Consider the following 20385-nt stretch of genomic DNA (forward strand, 5'->3'; position numbering starts at 1 on the left):
ATTTTACAATTTGGGTTGTTTCAAGCTTTTGATCCACTTAGGCTCGTCGAATCTTCAAACAAAGATCACCACAAGGTGAGCTTTGGATGGTTTCAAGTTGTTGGCCCACTTAGCCTCATCAAATCTATCAATGGAGATCATCACACGTGGGCCACGATTTCAAACACCTTAGGATCAAATTTCCCCCAATGGACCAAATCAACTCCATGGACTCCCACAACCCAACCATCTATGCTGATCCTGTCACTTTTCTTGTAGCAAACCACTTTTGGAGGACCAACTCGAAACGGTGCAAAACTATTCTCGTTTGAAAACTAATTGATCCAGCTTTCCAAGGAGCCCAAGAATGCGGGATGCTGATGTTGTATGGCTAAGATATAGCCAATATAGTGGACGGCTATCAAAATGTTGCATTTTTCCAAAACTTTTGATGCAAGGAAGCTACCACCAAATTTCTCTTTGGTTCGCTTCCTCTCTTCACACGTTTTAGGCCTCCTCTCACTCCCTTACAAGCCATGTGTCATGTGGAGATGAATTTCAGAGATTTTGTGGGTGCTACTTAGAGGCAAATACATCCAAAGTCAGTAATTTAGTTAGTTTTTACTTCTTTGCTTAGTTCTTCAGAGAGCTATGATTAGTTAAGGGTTTTAGATGTTCTTTCTCATTAGTAGAGTGAAAATTGTCTTGGATCTAAAATTGTTTTAGTTAGCGATATAAATAAAGGCTCCCAACATAGGAGCATATAGTGATTGAGGTTTAAAATTTTATCTTGCAACTTGTGTGTATTTGTGGGATTGTGATTCCCATGCTCGATCCGCTCGCGGATGTTCGATTTCCAGGTTTTTTGTTTCTCCTTGCTAAATCACTCAAGTTGCTCGCTAAATCATGGCATCAGTTATTTGTCATCAACGTCTGTCGTTAGCTACTTGTCATCATCTCTGATGCCCACGCTTGTCGTTTCAACTATACGTACGACCTTCGTTAAGTGGCATCAAAGCAGAGTCTAGTCCAACATGACCGATCTAAGTGTTTGTCCCATCTGTCGTTTCCACTACCTCTATTAATATTATCGATCACCATCCAATCCATTCGGGCCAGTCATCTACAACGACGGATCAGATCTTCAATCTAAAAGATGTACCAGTTACGTACGGTTGAGATTTGTACCTTAGCAAAAGCCTAATTTTCAAAAGGGAACCTAAAGAGATTAGCTCAATCATCACCGATCACTTTTAAAGGGTCATCATCAGCATCAACATCCACCATCACCTTGTCGCCATTATTTACTCCAATCCACCATCACTATCGTAGAATCCTTCACCTATGACATCCATTGAGCACCACAAGTGAATCATCAACACTGATAATAAATTAACTGAGGAGTATTCCTATTTGTTACATACGGTTGGAATATAGGCCTTAGCAAAGGTCCAATTTTCAACCAACAACCTGAAGAGATTAGCCCAATGATCAGCAATCACTTCGGCAAAAACATCATCGACGTCAAAGTCCATCATCAACTCCAATCCACCATTGCCACTGTTGCATCCTTCGCCTCTACCATCTACTGAGCACCCCGAGTGCAGCATCAACATCATCAATGAAGCGACTACGAAATGTTCATATCCGTTCAATCTAATTAACATCTAATACAAATCACTTGTCAAATTAGAACTCTCATGGACAAAAAACTCGAGGGCAAGTTGCTTTCCAACCAAGGGAATCTAATGTAAAGAACATTTGGGTGAAGTTAATCTTTACCATTTATCTTTAAATTTCCTATGATCTTATCATTCAAAGGCATATGTTTTTTATGCATCACATGTAGACTATCGTCATTGACCCAGGTGAGCCACTACTTGCATTATCAAGATCTAGAGAAGGACGAAGATCATTGCTCGTCCTGATAAACATGTACATACTCGACCCGTTGGAGAGATTCAACATCTATATTATTTCAAGCTATTGGCCCACTTAGGTTCATCAAATCTACAAACAAAGATCATCACAAGGTGGGCCACAAACTCACACACCTTCCAATCGAATTTCAGCCCCAATAAACCCCATATCAACCTAGAGAACCCTACCACCAAACCAAATGTCCAAAACTCGTCAAATTTCTTGCGGCCAACTTTTGGACAACCAAGTGACATCAAAATAGTGCAAAATTAGTCTTGTTTGAAAGTCAATTGAGTCAAGTTTCCAAATGAGCCCAAGAACACACAATTCGGATAGTTATGGCTAAGATATGGACGACCGCCAAGAGGTTGCATTGTTCTAAGATTTTTGGTGCAAAGAAGTTTCCACCAAGTTTATCTATGGCTCACTTCCTCTCTTTAGACACTTTCAGCCTCTGCTTGTTGCCTTACAAGCCACATGTCGAGTTGAGGTGAATTTAAGAGATTGTGGGCCCCACTTTAAGCCAAATACATCCAACGTGACTAATATTGCTATTTTTTACTTCTTAGTTCGTTGGAGTGTTATGATTGGTTAAGGATTTAGAATTTTTTTTCTCATTGGTTAAGTGAAAATTGTACTAGATTTGAAATTGCTTTGGTTAGCATTACAAATACAGGCTCCAATGAAGGAGCGTACTAGATTAAGTTTTATAAAATTATCTTACACATTGTGTGTGCTTATTAGGTTGTGATTCTCTTGCTCGACCTACTCACAAAGACCTAATTTTCAAGTTTTTTGCTTTCACGTTGCTTAAGTCTCTCACAAGATGCCAAAATCCGGCGCAATTAACGTGATTTGTCCCAAAGTTGCTCGTTAAATCATAGAATTAGTTATAAATTAGAGATCTCCATCTTCTATCTTCGGTATCATCGCGAACGATCGTCCACGCCGTTTTGGACAACACAAATAGTCTCATCGAGTGGTATCAAAGATGATGAATTGTTGACGAGATTAAGCGAAGATGATGGTGGTAAATGACAAAAGTAGAGATGATGAATATGGTGGATGATGAAACGAGACAAGACAAACTATGTGACTCGACTCTGATATCACTTGATGATGGCTATACATGTCGTTAAAATGACATGCGCAGGCATGACGGTGAAAAGTTTACGAAAAACTGATATCGTAATTCGGCAAGCAACCCAACAACAAATCGCATTAATGGGGTTAGATTTCAGCACCCTGCGGGCAACTCAACAATGGGCAACTAAAACCCTAGAAATTGGACCTCCACAAGCAACTTGAGTAGGGGAATCACAATCTCACAGACACATAACACGCAAGATACTTTTATAAAACTCATTCAACTACATGCTCTTACATTAGGAGCCTTTATTTATGAAGTCAATCAAAACATTTGCAAATCCAGTACAATTTCTACCTTACATATGTGAAAGAATTTCTAAAACCCTTAAACAATCATAACTCTCCAAAGTACTAAGAAAAAATAAAAACTAACTAAACTGCCAACTTTAGATGTATTTAGCTCCAAGTGGGGCCCACAAAATCCCACAGTTTCACCTTCATGTGACACGTGGCTTGTGCGGTAACAAGAGAAGACCCAAAAGGCATGAAAAGAGCAAATGAACTGGAAAGAAACTTAGTGGAAACTCCCTTGCACTAAAAATTTTGGAAAAACAAAACCTCTTGATGGTCATCCACTAAATCCGCCATACCTAAGCCATATGACATTGAAATTGCGTGTTCTTAGGCTTTCAAACAAGACAAATTTTGCACCCTTTTCGACATTGTTTGGCCCTCCAAAAGTCGGCTAGAAGGAAATTGATGGGATCTGGATAGACGATTGGATCATTGGGTCCATCGGGCTAATTTGAGGTCCACTGGCCTTGAAATTCGACCGAAAGTGTGTGAGATCACAACTCACCTCATGTTGATCTGTGTTTCTAAATTCAATGAGCCTAAGTTGGCTAAGAAATTAAAATGATCTAGATCATCAAATCTATCCACCCGAGTCAAGGATGTGGATCTTCATCAAAACAAGCAATAATCTTTCATCCTTTTCTAGATTCGAATTGTGCAAATGGTGGTCCACCTGGGTCAATGATGATGATCCGCATGTAATGCATCAGAAACGCATGCCTTTGAACTGTAAGATCATGGCAATTTAAAGATCAATGGTTGGAAATTAACTTGGCCCAAAGGCTCCCTACATCATACTCCCTAGATTCTATGGGAGTTCTAACTCGATGTGCAATTTATACTAGATGTCAATCAGATTGATTGGATAAAAACACCCTTCAATCACTTCATAGTTCATACACAATGTTCATGATACACACGAGGTGCTCAACGGATGGTAGAGGCGAAGGATAAAATAATGATGATGGTGAAACTAAGTTGACAATGGCAACTAAGAGATGGTAGACTCTGACGTTGATCATGTCCCCCTGAAAGTGATCGGTGATGATTGGGCTGATCTCTTCAAGTTCCTGGTCAAAGATCGGGTTTGTGCTAAGGTCCAAATCCCCATTGTACATATCAACTACATCTTGTAGATTAAAGATCTTATCCATCCAGGTAGATAATCAACTGAGATGGATCAAATGGTGATGAATGATGATGGTGGTGGAGATGACACTGATAAAGATGGTGGCGACGACGGATGGGGCACAAGTACCTAGATCAGTCACGGTGGGCATGACTCCGCATTGATTCCAAATAATGATGACCATCTGAATCACTGACACTCGTGCGTGTCACCTCAACCATATGGAAGGTCATCATTAGCTCCTTCCACCATTGGCCACATATGGGGTATTTTGCAATTTCCTAAAATTTTGTTGTATTCAAGGATAATTAGTGATTAAGATATTGTAGCGGGTTGACGGTGTTCTCCTTTAATGTTTTGAGGGATTAACACATGTGTATATGTACTAAGTGAAGGTGAAGCAATCTAGGTGCGGTATAACTCATACAAATTGTTTAACTTAATACTCGACCCAACCTAACATGGATGATTTTTGCAAGCATCGGAGTTTCCTTTTCCATTCACCAATCTTCCTTTGTTAGGCCTTTGTTATTAATTGTGGGTGTAGTTCATTCACATGTTATATAGTGTTGCACATGCGTCTTCACATGCCGTTGTAGGGGGAGCTCCCTCTTAACCTTTGTGAGTGCAGTTCATTTGTTGTGCTTGTTGTGCGTCTTTGAGAGGATTTTGCATGTGAATGGCAGTTCGATTGCTTAATAGTTGTTAAGCTTGGCCATGGCCTTCTATTCCAAGAGGAGATTCATAGACGTTAGAAGCCCATGCGTAGCAAATGAAGATTGCATATCCCACCATTTTGTGTTTAAGGGGGAGTGAAGGGGGAGTGATGGGCTATGTTGATTGTTATGATCTTCAATGTGTTCCAAGCTAGGCATGATTGATATTCATGCTCCAACTTGAGGGGGTGTGTAAGTAAGCATATATGTGATTGTGTGTGTGTGCTCAAGCCGAGCTCTCTCTCTCTCTCTCTCTCTCTCTCTCTCTCTCTCTCTCTCTCGTCACTCCATTGAAAAATGTTGGGATCTTTATGGGAAGTCGGCATGAGCTAATCAAGGATCAGACATTGGAGAGAACAATGGACCTTCTCCGGCTAATTCTATCTACAACTCAACAATCACAAGAACCGATTACAATCACTCAGGAGGATTATTCCAAGTTGCTTAAAAAATCTGCTGAATCAACCTACTCCCGCTGCTTCTAGAACTACTTCCACCGCTAAGGTCACATCTGTGACCTCAGGTATGGCATGTTTAGGTTCCAAGATTCCTACTCCATGGGTCATTGACTCTGGAGATCTGACCATATGACATGTGAGTTCAGTTGTTTTCCTGAATTAATGCATCGTTAATGGGTTCATCTATTACTCTGGAAAATGGTACTCAATCTAGAATATGTGGAATTAGTATTGTTCACCCTAATTCTTCCCTTTCATTATCATGTCCTTTATGTTTCTAAATTTCCCTTGAGTTCCTAACTGATAGCAAACTCACCAAACCTCTTAACTGCTTTGTGACCTTCCATCCCTTAAATTGTGTTTTTCAAAATCTAAAGACGAAGAAGAAGATTGGTGGAGGACATGAATGTCATGGGTTGTACTATCTTGAGTGTGACGTTGTTGACACAATAGCACAGAAGAACGTCTCTCCTTACCAGTGGCAATGCCGTCTAGGTCATCCATCCTAAAAGATTCTTAAAAGCATTATTCCTTCCTTGTAATTTGTGTCAAATCTAGAGTGTGAAATGTGTGAGTCAAGTAAACATCATCCTGCTACTTTTTCACCATGTGTGGAAAAGTGTAGATTAATTCCTTTTTATTTAGTTCATTCACATGTTTGGAGACCGATTAAAATCTCCAGTAGATCAAGGTACAAGTATTTTAGTTCATTCAGCCTGGGTGATGCCCAGTTTGATTGTGGACTTATTTTGGGCTTGGCATGGAGGCAGGTGATTAAAGAAGGGAAAGCTCTATGGCATTTGCCCTTTTTAGCAGTGTTTATCGTCCATATGGGGGAGCGTAACAAGAGATGCTTTCAAAATAGGAGATCTTTGCTTGAGGAGGTCATTAGGGAAGTTAAATGCAATGTTTCGAGTTGGGCTTATGTTATTAAGGCAGTTAATTCTACCATTCTCTTCTATTTTTGAATTATAGAGTTGGGTTATATTCTTTTACGTTTTTTGCGTTTTTCTAATAATTTTTTCAATTCTCTCAAAAACAAACTCACAAATGACTTGGATTTATTTAATGAAAGACGTATCTGAATTACTCTCTATTTTTAAGACTTTTCACATAGAAGTACAAAATTAATTTAATTTAAAAGTGTTTGTGTTTCATTCCGATAACGCCAAGGAATATATATTTGTATATATATGTGTGTGTATGTGTGTGTGTGTGTGTGAATATATATATATATATATATATATATATATATAGCCTTTGGCCGTAACTTTTCTAAAACAGGAATCCTTCATCAAACATTGTGTGCCCACACTTCACCACAAAACGGTGTTGCAGAACGGAAAAATCATCACCTAGTTGAGGTGAATCATGCTCTATTACTTCATATGAATGTTCCCAAAAATTTTTGGAATGATGTAGTACTCACATGTTTTCTAATAAATTGAATGCCCTTAATTGTTCTAATGAATCAATCACCACCATTGTTTGAAGTATCCCCGATATTATCCGTATCTCTAGCTTGGTGATACTAATAACATTGGTAGTATCAGAAATTCCAGGTATCGACGATGTATCGCTAAGTATCGCCAATGTATCGATATAACCAATGTATCGCCAATATTTTCAACAATGTAAATTATAGTTGTTGCTTATATTGCCAATGTATCGATATCGCCAATATTTTCGACTGTGTAAATTCCAGGCGTCACTTGTATCGCCTATGTATCGGCAATATTTCGATAATATCGCCAATGTATCAATATCGCCAAAAAATTTGTTTATTAAAAAAAAATTCCATTTCAAATTTTTTTAGGGGCACATGGTTGTATGCAATGTTCCATTTGTCAATGATAATATCGATGATATCGCGACATTATCTTTCTCACAACAAGGGCAATATCGAGACCACAATCTTTCGTTTTCTTTTTAGTTGTCAACAATTTCTTGGCGAAAAAATCATGCGTTGTCTATATTCTGAAATGTCGATAGATGTTTGGATTAAAGGTTGGATGGTTGGACTGATTTCTTACGACATCACATTCTTTTAGGCCCGCATTAAATGGAAACTTATTGTGTGTGCATTCTTTTTTGCAATTTTTTAATTCTTAAATATACAAATATATATTTTAATATCTCTTGAAGTTTCACTAAAAATTCCACCGTTTTCCCCATTATTTCCCCGCATTTCTGGTTATCAGTGATATCATCAGCGACATCAATATTATTCTGTATCCTCGGCCAGCGAAACTTGTAGTAATACCAATACTTCGAACACTTATGACTACATCAAATTTTACTTCGAAATACTCCATTATGTTCTTTGCACCCCAAAGTTTTTGGATGCGTATGCTTTATTCACCAGTTCTTTTCTTTTTTTTTTTGAAACTATGATGATATTCCATTTTAAAAAGGCCACAGCCTAAAAATACAAATATACACCGAAAAACGACTAAGCACACCCACCCAAAGGCCTAGAAGAAAAGGCAAAGAAAGCTATGCTTCCGCCCATTCCTTGACAAAAGGAAGAACCCTCCTGAAGACATCAGAAACTCCTCTCTTCTTTTCCCTGAAGCATCGCTCATTTCTTTCTAACCATATAGCCCAAAGAAACGCTAACAAACGTAATCTTCACCTCCTCTTTTCCAATATTCCTATCCCCCCATCATGTCATGAAGTCAGAAGATCTTCCATGTGATTGGGGAGTACCCATAAAACTCCAAAATAGCGAAGAAGAAGAGTCCACACCTCCCTCAAGGAGCAATGAATAAACAGATGATCCACTGATTCCGCATCTTCATAGCACATCAAACAAATGTTCGGGAGGACCATCTTCCTTTTGCAAAGATTGTCAATTGTAAACACTTTGTTCCTTCCTACTAACCAACCAAAAGCCGCCGCCATCAAAGGAGCACAATAGCACCAAAGATGAGTCGTAGCAGAAACACCATCGTTCCTTTCATCTTCAATCAAAAACTGATAAAAGGAACCAACGGAGGAGTCCGACCTATCCTTTAACCACTTCAACAAATCCACATTTGAAGGCACCGAGGCAAAATTCCTTAGAAGTTGAAGCAAAAGAACCAAATCTTCGATTTCCTCATCATCAAGATTTCTTCTAAAGGTAAGAGTCCAAGATACTTCCTCACCTCTCACTGAAAAGCAATTACTTACCTTCACCCCTTCTTCCCTAGATAAAGCCCCTAAAGATGAACATCAGTTGGCCATGATAAATTAGACCCTAGAGTCATTAAATGTCTTTTTCTTAGGTACTTATGGACACAAAGGGGTTATCATTGTTATAGTCCTCTTTAAAGACAATATGTATCTGCAAATGTTACATTTTTCGAGTCCACTCTGCTCTTCTCAAAAAACAGTATATCTCTTGATGTGGAAGTTGTGCATGTACCTGTTGCAGTTGAAGAAGATATAATCAAATCTCCTCCCTCTGTCGATTCCACCATTCTCACTATGCCTCCACAGCAAGTCTACTTGCAACAAAAACGTACAGGTAATACAGTCAACCATGGTGTGCCATCCACCATATCTTCTGAGCCTAATGATCCAAATAAGTATGATGCTCCTATTGCCTTAAGGAAAGGTAAGCGTGCTTGTACTGATCATCCTATTGACAAATATGTCTCCTTTCAATGCTAGTCTCCCACTTTTCATAGATTTGCACTATCCTTATCCTCTCATTCTATTCTCAAGCTATACTAGGAAGCATTATCGCATAAAGGGTGGAAGCAGGCAATGGATGAGGAAATGGTTGCACTTTATCATAATAGCACTTAGGAGCTCACTAATCTACCTTCTGAAAAACGTGTTGTTGGTTGTCAGTGGATGTACACTATTAAGTTTTATCCTAATGGAGCGATTGAACATTTGAAAGCTCGCTTGGTTGATGAGGGATATACTCAGACCCTTAGTGTTGGTTATACTAAAACCTTTTCCCCTATTGCCAAGATGAATTCCATTTGTGTTATTCTTTCCGTGATAGTTAACCACGACTAGACCCTTTTCCAAATAGATGTCAAAAATGCATTTTTTTTCATAGTGATCTCACGGAGGAGGTTTATATGGAGCAACTGCCTAGATTTGTTGTTCAAGGGGAGTCAGACAAAGTGTGTAAACTGAAGAAGGCGATAATGGGCTAAAGTAATCCCCATGTCCATGGTTTGACAAATTCAATAGAGTTGTGCTGAACAATAGCTTTGTTCAGAGCCATGCTGATCATTCCATCATATATAGAAAGGCACCTCAAGTCTTATTTTGTTAATTGTTAATAGTATATGTTGATGATTTTTTCATTACAGGAAGTAATAACAAGGAGATTAAGGAGCTTAAAAGGTATCTTCAAAGGCATTGTTTCATAAAAGATTTGGGTTATCTTCGATATTTTCTTGGTATAGAAGTGGCCAGATCAAAGGAATGAATTAATCTGTCTCAACGGAAATACATTCTAGATTTGCTCATGGAGACGAGCCTTCTTGGTACTAAGCCGATTGATATACAAACAGAGTTGAATCACAAACTTGTTGGCGATCATGTATTTAAAGACCTAGAGAGGTATAAAAGACTAGTGGGTAAATTTATCTACTCAACCGTTAGTCGACCAAACATATCTCATGTGGTGAGCATCGTGAGGCAATTTATGAGCTCTCCGAAGTTACCTCACATGGATGCAATTATTTGAATTTTGTGAACCTTAAAAAAGCACAAGGTTAGGGAATACTATATAAACAGAACAATCATCTTCAAATCATAGGATACTCTAATGCAGACCAGCCAAGTTCTTTAGTAAATAGTTGTCTACTAGTAGGTATTGCATGTTTGTAGGGGAAAACCTTGTTATGTAGAAGAGTAAAAATGGGAATGTTGTGGCCCAATCAAGCACGGAAGCAGAATATAGAATGATAAGTCACACTACGTGTGAGTTAATGTGAATCAATAAATTATTACAGGAGATGAGGTTTGCAGTGAATCTAACTATGCAGACGTTTTATGATAATCAAGTTGCATCCTATATTGCAAACAATCGAGTCTATCATGAGAGATCTAAATGTATTGAAGTTGATTGTCACTTCATACATGAGAAGGTCTCCAGTGATCAAATCTCTATGTCGTATAGCCGGTCTCACGATCAACTCACTAATGCATTCTCCAAGGCTCTTGGTCATACTTAGTCAACACGCATATTCTCCAAGCTTGGCATCAATAACGTCTATACTCTAGCTTGAGGGGTAGTGTTAATTGAAGTGGATACGGCCCACCTAGCTCTTTTTCTCATATTATCTTTTATTTATGTTAATTAGGATATGTTGGGTATTTTTGCTTGTGTTAATTCAAGGATACAACTGTCATATTGGATTTGTTTAGTTATAAAATGGGAGAGAGGGGGAGGTCCAACTCAATTAGGGCTTTCCTCTTCTTTTTTCTTCTCCTCTTTCACGTGCCACAGTACCATGCCATTACTGTAGTAACAAGAAGATTGTTCTACAATACTTACTACTCAATTGATATTTTTTTCAAATAAAATCAATTCTTTCTTCTTGATGGATGAAAAAACTGTTATGTAACAAGAAAAGATACAATGTTAGGGGAGAAGCAATGAGGAACCAAATGAAGGTGACCTCACATCACTCCTCTAGCAAGAGAATCTGGATTTTATTTTTTATTTTATGTTATTTTATTTTTATTATTTTTTTTGCCTCTCAGAACTTGCCTTAAAGATGCCATTTATATGGGAAGAAAAATACTGAACGTATCTACCAATGAGCCAAAGATGCAATGGTCAATGCCCATTTGATGACGTTAAGTGGATCACTTTCAACAATCAAAAGAAAAAACGAATGCTTTGAAATTCAAAGACCTTGTAGAAGAGCTCTTGATTCAAAGACCTTGTGAAAGAGATCTCTAATACCCAAGAAATTGTACCAGCTGTACTGAACTCATGCATCGCAGAACATTTAAGAATTGACTATGACAGTATCTGTATAGCCTCCATTCTGCTTACAAAAAAATACTTGAAAAAAAATAAATAAATAAACATTTTTGTTTCTGCTTTGACTGTGCAACATTTGGTTTATGTAAAGCAGTCAGATAGCTCAGTGAACCTACAGAATAATACTAATGAATTTACTGGTCTGATGTGCTGCCAGAATGCCATTAAGTTCACAATACAGAGAAATAAACTTCAAATGCTGTACAGATCAACTGTTCTCACTGAGTATTGTAAGCATGCATGTTTAAAGTGTGTGCGCGTGCACACACAAAAACATGTAGAAAAGCATTGCCTAAAGTAGCAAGCATGCTAGTTGTTAAAACATCTATAAGAAGTGCTGAACAAATCCCAAGAGTGAAATCAACCATGTTTTTTATCCATGAACTAAATGCAACAACAACCAGAAAGCTTTTCAATGATAATGACCATTAGCAGCAATAAGAGCTTGATAGTGAAACATATGCAAACTGCAAGCACAAGATAAAGATACCTTTATAGCAAAGAGATCACCCGTTGTTCTTTTCTTTGCCAAGAAAACCCGACCAAATGCCCCACGACTGATTGGTTTAATGATCTCAAAGTCATCTATTGAAGTCCGGTCCTTAGTAGCATGAATGGGGCTTGTACGTAAGCTACGAACCGTGTCATCTTCCAATGGGCCATCTTCATCAATTATAATACTTGTTAAATCAACCTTTTCATCATCAATCAGCTCACAAAGCTGAACATACTTCTCCCTATGAAATCATAAACCATCCCAGGTTGAACTAATAAATGAGAAATTGGATTACGAAAACCATGACGAAAAATTATAAGAGTTAATAAACATTTGGTGCAATGAGCAGATTTTATGCACAAAGTTTGAAGAAAAGTGACAGCATGTGTAGAAAAGGATTTACTAAATCGTTTCCTGTTTACTAGGAGTGCCGAACAACCTGCACAGCTAAAAGACTCACCGAAGCAGTTTCTCTATGCGTGCTCCAAATGTCTGCACAGTGACTGCATCTAGTTTCCTCCGATGAATAATAAGTTGTAGTTCCTCTAGACAGGTGACCAAGTAAGGCAAAGATTGTTCATCCATGGATGTATTTGCGATGCAGCGAGCAATATCGGCAAGATCATTTATCTGCATTATTTCAAGGAGAAGTTTCAGCACAAAAACAGACACTATTGAAATTTAAAACACGAACATCCATACCACTACTATGCAATAAGCAATATCAGAAAGTATTGCACCATCTCAACCCGATCAAAGAAAAGGATGTTCTAAAAAACTTTTCTTAAGAAATAGGAAGTAGTGTACCATTCTATGAAGGATTACAAGTTGAACGATAATGTCAAAGCAGAGTGAATTGCAAGAAGTATATATGTCACTTTCTAGTTTTTTTTGTCAGGGAGAGATGGACAAGGTGTGTCATCTCAAGAAGGCAATTAATGGACCGAAGTAGTTTTCTTTTCTTTTCTTTCTTTTTTTCTTTTTAGAGGAAAGACAAGCAAAGTAGTTTCCAGGTTAGCTCATCTGATGTGAAGAATGCTTTTCTTCACAGTGAAGTGCAATAAGTATTTGTCTCTTCCTCCTGTTTTTGGCATCAAGGATAGAAAGAGGTGTGTCGTCTCAAGAAGACAATTTATAGATTAAGGTAGTTTTTTGGTTGGTGCAGTCACAGAAAGGAATTTGTCTCTCTGCAGAAGTAGATGTTAGATATTATGCAAGAGGCATTCTCGCGCTTCCATGTTTAGGGATCCACCATTTGTGTGAAACCCATTGAATTTAAAAGCTTTTTTGGGGTGTCCATCATCTTCTTCTTTCTCTTTTTTTCCTTCTGAAAATTACCAAAATGCCCTGGCTCAACTGACTCGCCAAACCAGGCCTAGTCAAATAAGTCCCAAGCTGACCCAGGACACCAAGGTTGGGTCACAGACAAACCAAGGTGTGCTTATTTTCTCGACCCAGTAATGATGCCTGTGATCGGGCCAGATTGGCTCCAAGGTTTACCCGGATCATGGGTTGCTTTCGTACGTGGTATGGGAATGGGCACACAGTACGCTACTTCCTCCAATGCATGGTATGCTAGGGGTAGGATCCTGTGCATCACTCAATACGTGCACGGTGTATGCAATATAGTTTAACATATGAACTCATATTGCAATTTATATATGCAATGATGAATGTTATTGATATAGACCCCGCATAGAGAGTGTTATATTATAACTAAATAAATAAAGGTATCATCACTACATTCTAAATATAAATTTGCATTAACTTAATCGATATTAAGAACAAAAGAAATGATAGTATGAACAAAGAGCACTAAATCGGATCACTAAAAATAGCAATTGGATCACCAAATACCCATAATTCGGAACACTTGATCCAGAACATAAAACGCAGGGGTTTTCACATTTTAGGCAGCATTGGTTGGCTCAGTAGAGTCCAGAGTTGATCCACCTGGTTTGAGAAGAGGCGTGCTTTTCAAATGTCATGGATGCTTGCAAGTTTTGGCATACTCCAATGCTTGATGGGTTGGTTATGTGTCAAATCAAAGATTGACTAATTGCTACTGCATGTTTGTTGGTAACATTTGTTTCTTGGAGAAGTAGACTACCCAGCGATGGCTCATGCGATAGTCTATGGTTCAAATCCCTTACAATAGAATGTTGGATTTGGTCCTCTCTGCTATGGCTCTACATTGCGAAGTCAGGCTGTGATGCATATTGCTCTAGGCCAGTTTTTCATGAGCAGAAAATAATAATAATAATATTTAAAAAATAAAAAATAAATAAATCATACTAGTGGACTATCATTTTGTTCAAGAAAAGGCTGCCAAGAGCGAGATTTCTACACACCCCTATGTAAAATCAAATCGACTAGCTCATATTTTTAAGAAGGTTGTTAACCGTCCTCAACTGCAGTTCATGATGGATAAGATGGGAACAGATAATATTTATCCATTGGCTTGAAGCGGAGTATTAGTCCATATTTCAGCAAAAGGACAAAAGTTACGTGAAATCAGCAAATCGGTTAGCCGATATTTTTAAGAAGGCCGTTCGTTGTCCTCGACCGCACTTCATGATGGGTATGTGAGTTCTCTCGTACTCTCTTTTACTAAGGGTACTCTTGTAAATTTTGATGACTTCAAAAAATAAAGAGGAGTGTTAGTCCTCTCTTTTACATTTATTAAGCCACCCTTTCACTCTGGAGTGTGACTTCTCTTTTACCTTTACTAAGCCGGTCTCATCGAGTGTGACAGAGCTTTTAAGAAACATATGTAACAACCCATCATAGATCTGGAGTTCTGGATTGTCCATTCATTCTGTACCACTACTGGAAAGCCATGTTCAAATATATCAAACCAGGTCCGATGATCCTAACCATATGATCAACAGCATAAAAATCAAGATCAAGCAAAGAAAAAATAGATCGAATCATCATCTCAAAGCATCTATTTAACAGGACCAATGGTTTATTGCTAATGATGTCATATGATGCCCATTTGATATATGGCTTGTAAAAAGCAGATGTCTATGACAAAATGGCTGATGTTCAAAGGGTTAGGATCATTGGAACAGGGTGATTTTTGCATTATGCCCTCTTAGCAGTGGTTTGGAATAAATGGAATTTCAGGATTGATGTGGATGTCCTAAATATCATTTCAACGCTGAGCATTGCTAGCGTCCCATGGTGGAGGAGGTTAGCATTTTTTACTTGGAACTGATTTTCTTCTCCCATTTTCTCATTTCAACTTCTCTTCCCCTCTTCGAGTCACCTAAGCCTAGAGAAGCATTTGGAGTCGAATGAGTCTTCAATATTGCTTTGAGTATAGCCAATCGATGCTCATTCAAACAAGAAAATAGAACCACTGCAGCAATTAGTTGAGAATTAAGTTTAAGAAGAGGAAATACTTGCTGAAGATCTTCATGTTCAGAAAATGAACCCCTCCCTGCCAAAAGCAAGTCTATCTGACTGGTCCTAGGTGTCAATAATGGAGATCGAGGAGTCATGCTGCCAGCCGATGATGTTGCCATTCCTTGATCAGACTTGGGACCAAAACGAGTCCTACATGACATGGACGGAAGACCCTTTAGATCATCCACAAAGACCGAATTGTCAGCTTCCTGGAGGCAATCAAGCATGTCTTCTGATCCCCTGCGGGACCAATCACTGAGCTTCGGAGAGAGAACATCAGATTCTTCAGTGACACTCGAGTTTGAAACTTTTGCAACATCCGGACTACCTAGTGCATTCTGTAAATCCTTATGTGAATAGGACTCTTTGTGTGAATAGGGCTCTGCCATCTTCTCAAGAGTTTCAGCAATTCTGAGAAGACGCTCATTGACACTTACACCCTTCTGATCGCATCTATCTGCAATTGCACAGATTCTCGAATGGTCTTCCACATGAAAAGTTGGAACTTCCTCCTCACAGATGCGACAGATTATTGATGTCTCGTCAGAAAGATTTTGCTGATCTCCCCAATAACCCCAAGAAACCTTATGCTGATGCTTGGAAGGAGCAGAACAAGGCCCATGAAAATCTTTTGCAGGAGGAAATTCAGGAGGCTTACTAGCAAGTTGATCTGTATCGGAACTTTCCCTCCTGTTGTTTAACATCGGCAGGGAGTCCAATTTACCTCCAAATAGCTCATCTTTAGCTGATGTAGCTTCTTTTTGGGGTTTTCCTGCCGGAGACGGAAGCTTCTTCCAAGAAGCTATCCGATCACGGGCCGCAGGCGACTCGTATTCTACAGCTACTACTTCATTAGGTGAGGAGATATTTACAGGTGGTATCGCCTGCTCTCTCTTCCAACTCAAGCCTTGTTGCTCCTGACTGTACGACTTTCTAGCAGAGGCTGCTGCCTTTGAGCTCCTTCCACTGCTCGAGCTTTGTCCATCCCTTCCTGTACCTGATGGAACTCGTTTCTCATCGGAATACAGGACTCTCGACTGACGAAGGCCAACACCAAGAACATGGTCATCCTCAGCCAACCCACTTTCTTTGTGGAACTGCAGCAAACGGGTGCATCTTGTGAGAATGAAAAGCATCCGGGTATGGAGTTGCTTCAGCATGCCCATGGGGAGCTCCTGCCGTCGATCATCCAGATCTTGAACTATACCTTCACATTGAACCCAAAATTCACTAGCTGACATAACAGCACAGTGCCTTGCTAGAACCAATAAATCCTCAATGATTTCCTGCCATTCCGGATGAGTTTCTACATTCTTTTCCAAAATGCCAACCAAATCCCCTGCAAAAATAGCCAGATCGGAGTCCACTTCTTCCTTCGCTTTGTCAAATTTTGCTCGAATAACCACCAACACTTCCTGTGTATTAAAATAATAATAATAAAAGACTATTAGGAACTGAAAGAAGAATTCTAAGAAGCTCCACTTAAATGTGCCGAAAATTAGCATCAACAGAATACATGCATGCATATGTGTGTATGTATTAAAGCACCTGCAAGAAAACATGAGCATAGACAAATAAAACAGTAACCAAATACCACATGATGGAAAGAAAACTAATACATTTAGAAACTGGAACCTTATCTCGCTATCAGCATATCCTTACCTCCAAATTAGTTAAGCCTCGGGGCTTCCAAAATGGAAAAGGCTTCACTCCTTTCGAATTCAACTCATGTGAAAAACTCTTAATATCGCCAGGAAACCTCTTCCTAGGAGCACTTGTAACCCGCATTATGGCTTGAAAACGTGGAGATTCAGATTCCTTAGGAGTGCCACAATCATCATATGGAGTCTACAAGAGCAATTGTGCAAAGAATCAAATTATCACTCATGTCACTCCCAATAAAAGTTATAAAAGGCAACAGATTCAGTTAAAATATGTTGCTTTCATGAAGGATAACAAAAAAAAAAAACCATGTGGTACCTGTGGCTCTGGAGTACAAGCATCTGAACTTCTTAAGCTTTGAGAATGGCCACCTGAATTGTTTTGCCCTGGTAAGTTAATTCAAAGAATCAAGTTAGCATCTAAGCATACATAGGATGCACAGATCTCACAAAGACATTACAAGAGCAGCATAGAGGCCCCCATCAGCAGAGGGGATCCTCAGCTACAAATAAGCAATCTCAATTTTCTATGTTTTTCTCTTTTTTTTCTTTTTCTTTCTTTTCTTTTTTTAATATGTTAAAATATCTTCCAGGAAGAAAAGAAAGAAAGAAAGAAAGGGGGAAAAAAAAAGATATGCTGAAAATATTTCTCTGGCACAGAACGTTCAGAATGAAACTCTACAACCTTTTGCTAACTTCGAGGAAGCTTTGCATCACTAATAGACAATCTCCTAGTGTTAATAGGATCAGCTTAACGAGAAGTGGCCAAACTGTGTAGAAATGAATATTCAGATGCCCCTCAATGGTGCACTTGCCTACACTACCTTGGAATCTTTAATATCAACAGACCTACAAATACAAACCATGTCCACATCCAAGTTGCCTAAAAAACTACATCAAGATGTAATTTCAGAAAACTAAATAGCAGCACCTTCCATCTCTATGCAAACTTAAACAGGCAATGTAACATCCCCAATAGATTTCCAATCCCTCAATCATGGCAAAGAATGCTTCATCTCTAAAAATTCATCCAATCATTCTTTCCTTCCATGTCCCCCCACATGATCGCTGGAGGGCAACCTTCCAGAGTATCCACTAATTCTTAAGGGAAGGGGCTGAACTTCCATGCATCCGACAGCTTCGTGAAAGACAAAGTGTTTATTTATTTATTTGAATGGTGACAATAATTTTATTCAAGGACCACATCACTGCCAAGAAAGAAAGATACCAATGACACATTTTCTATTTACCACATGGCTCCAACTATACACCAGGCTCCCGATTGAGCCAGGCTTAAACCATTATATAAAAACAAGGCCGATATCATTGCATATGTATCAAAAGCGAATTCACAAGGGATCAACAGGTGATCCACCGACTCTGAATCTTTAAGGCGCATAATACACCCTTTTTTATCACCATGTTTCTTCTACGAAAGTTATCCATGGTAAGGATCCTGTCTTTGAACATTAGCCAAGGAAGTGCTACAACTCTTGACGGTCATGGGCATGTCCCCATGGTGGCCAAAGGATCTGAGGATGAACTCAAATCCCCCTATGGAGAAGCCGATAGAATGATTTCACCAATAAGGTAACTAATCTGCAAAGGTCGATGGATTAACTGCAAAACCCTTCTAACAAGAAGTGGAGGAAGATGGTCGATATTATCTTCTTCAACAAAATAAGTAACTCATATTATATAGCATTAGAGGACCTGATGTTGGAGATAGAACCTATGAGAATCCTGTCCCAAACTACAGTTCGACTAAAACCTAACAGCCTTGGAGCACCCCACACAACACTTCATTCTCCTAAAAAAGAAAAATCAAAAGATCTAAAAAGAAATCCCATTATTTTCAACCTTTACAACCAGTGAATCATATCTGTTAGGAGTGTAGGTCCCTCGAACTTACCTAGCAACCCAAGCCCATTATCCTTCAGAGGCTTTAAAAGCTTAAAGCAACAAAACACCATATTGCCACACCATGAGTGCATCGCCTATTGTGCTCATTCCTTAGAAATTAGATGCTTAAGACATCAAAAGAACATCTGCCCATCAGCCTTCTCGACAGTTGCTACAAAATCATAGCTAAGTAGTGGCTTCGGAATGAGTAAGGTTCTCAGGTCCATTATCTCTCCATCCAATCAGCAAACATCCATGGAGATTTATTGTTGATGGCCCTTTTGTCGCTCATGAATTGATTAAGGACTTTCAGAAACTAGGGGAGAAAGGCTTAGTCTTGAAGATTGACCTGGAGAAGGCATGTGACAGCATAAATTGGCGATTTCTCAATTACATGCTAGAAAGGAAGGGATTTCAGAGAAAGCGGAAGAGATGGACCAGTCCCCTTTTGGTTTCTTTAAGGGATCTTGTGGCATTCATCAATGAGATCCTTCTTCGCTGCTGCTTTTTACAGTAGTTGCAGAAGTGCCCGACGAACTTATGGGAAAAGCTATTGAGAACAATTTCATAAAGGGATGTCAACTATAATGTAATTTTCCAGTGCTCTCACCTCCAATATGTAGACGACACAATTTTGTTTCGATTGAGAGGCAGGGAAGAGGTTCAAGGCTTCAATTTTGTCGTATGCCTGCTTGAGATTAATGTTAAGGATAAATATAAGTAAAAGCTCTATCGCAGGGATCAACTTGGAATGAGGAGTGAAAGTGTTGGCAGAGGATCTAGGCTGTAAAATAGAAAATATGCTGATCAAGCTTCTAGGTATGCCATTGGATGTGGGCAAGCAATCCAAAGCCACATGGAACTCAGTCGTTGAAAGGGGCATGTCCAAACAAGCAGCTTGGGAAGGCAAATTTCTATCTCTTGGGGGAAGATAACCCTAATCTAAGTAGCTTTGGCCAATGTTCCTCTCTTTTTTCTTCTTCTTTTTTTCTTTTTTTGAGAGAGAGAGAGAGAGAGAGAGAGAGAGAGAGAGAGAACTGAAATTTATTAGAAGAGCGCAAAAAAATACACCCCGACTCTACAACTTGACAACAGAGGAGAGATGGGCAAGATTGACAGCCTTAACAAAAGAAGCCCAACCCAAAACATTACATTTAATTTCCCTAATGACCTCAAGCGAAGATCTCCTATTGCGAAAACATATCCTGTTTTGCACCCCCAAATGGACCAAAGTGCCGCTAAAAAGAACAAATGCCAAATAATTGT

General features: G+C 38.9%; 1 protein-coding gene across 5 annotated transcripts in view; it reads right to left on the minus strand.

Annotated features, from left to right (window-relative positions):
• Positions 1-20385, minus strand: part of LOC131251485 (probable serine/threonine protein kinase IREH1) — a 70206-nt gene that overhangs the window by 34937 nt on the left and 14884 nt on the right. For all 5 annotated transcript variants that reach the window (XM_058252225.1, XM_058252223.1, XM_058252224.1 and 2 more), the window contains exons 2-6: positions 17537-17604; positions 17219-17404; positions 15553-16971; positions 12606-12775; positions 12140-12386 (exon numbers count right to left, since the gene is read on the minus strand). In XM_058252225.1, the coding sequence (XP_058108208.1) occupies positions 12140-12386; positions 12606-12775; positions 15553-16971; positions 17219-17404; positions 17537-17604 (2090 nt within the window). The remainder of the gene's footprint in view (positions 1-12139; positions 12387-12605; positions 12776-15552; positions 16972-17218; positions 17405-17536; positions 17605-20385) is intronic.

The sequence above is a fragment of the Magnolia sinica genome, chromosome 7 (genome assembly GCF_029962835.1).
Source record: "Magnolia sinica isolate HGM2019 chromosome 7, MsV1, whole genome shotgun sequence".
NCBI classification, from domain to species: Eukaryota; Viridiplantae; Streptophyta; class Magnoliopsida; order Magnoliales; family Magnoliaceae; genus Magnolia; species Magnolia sinica.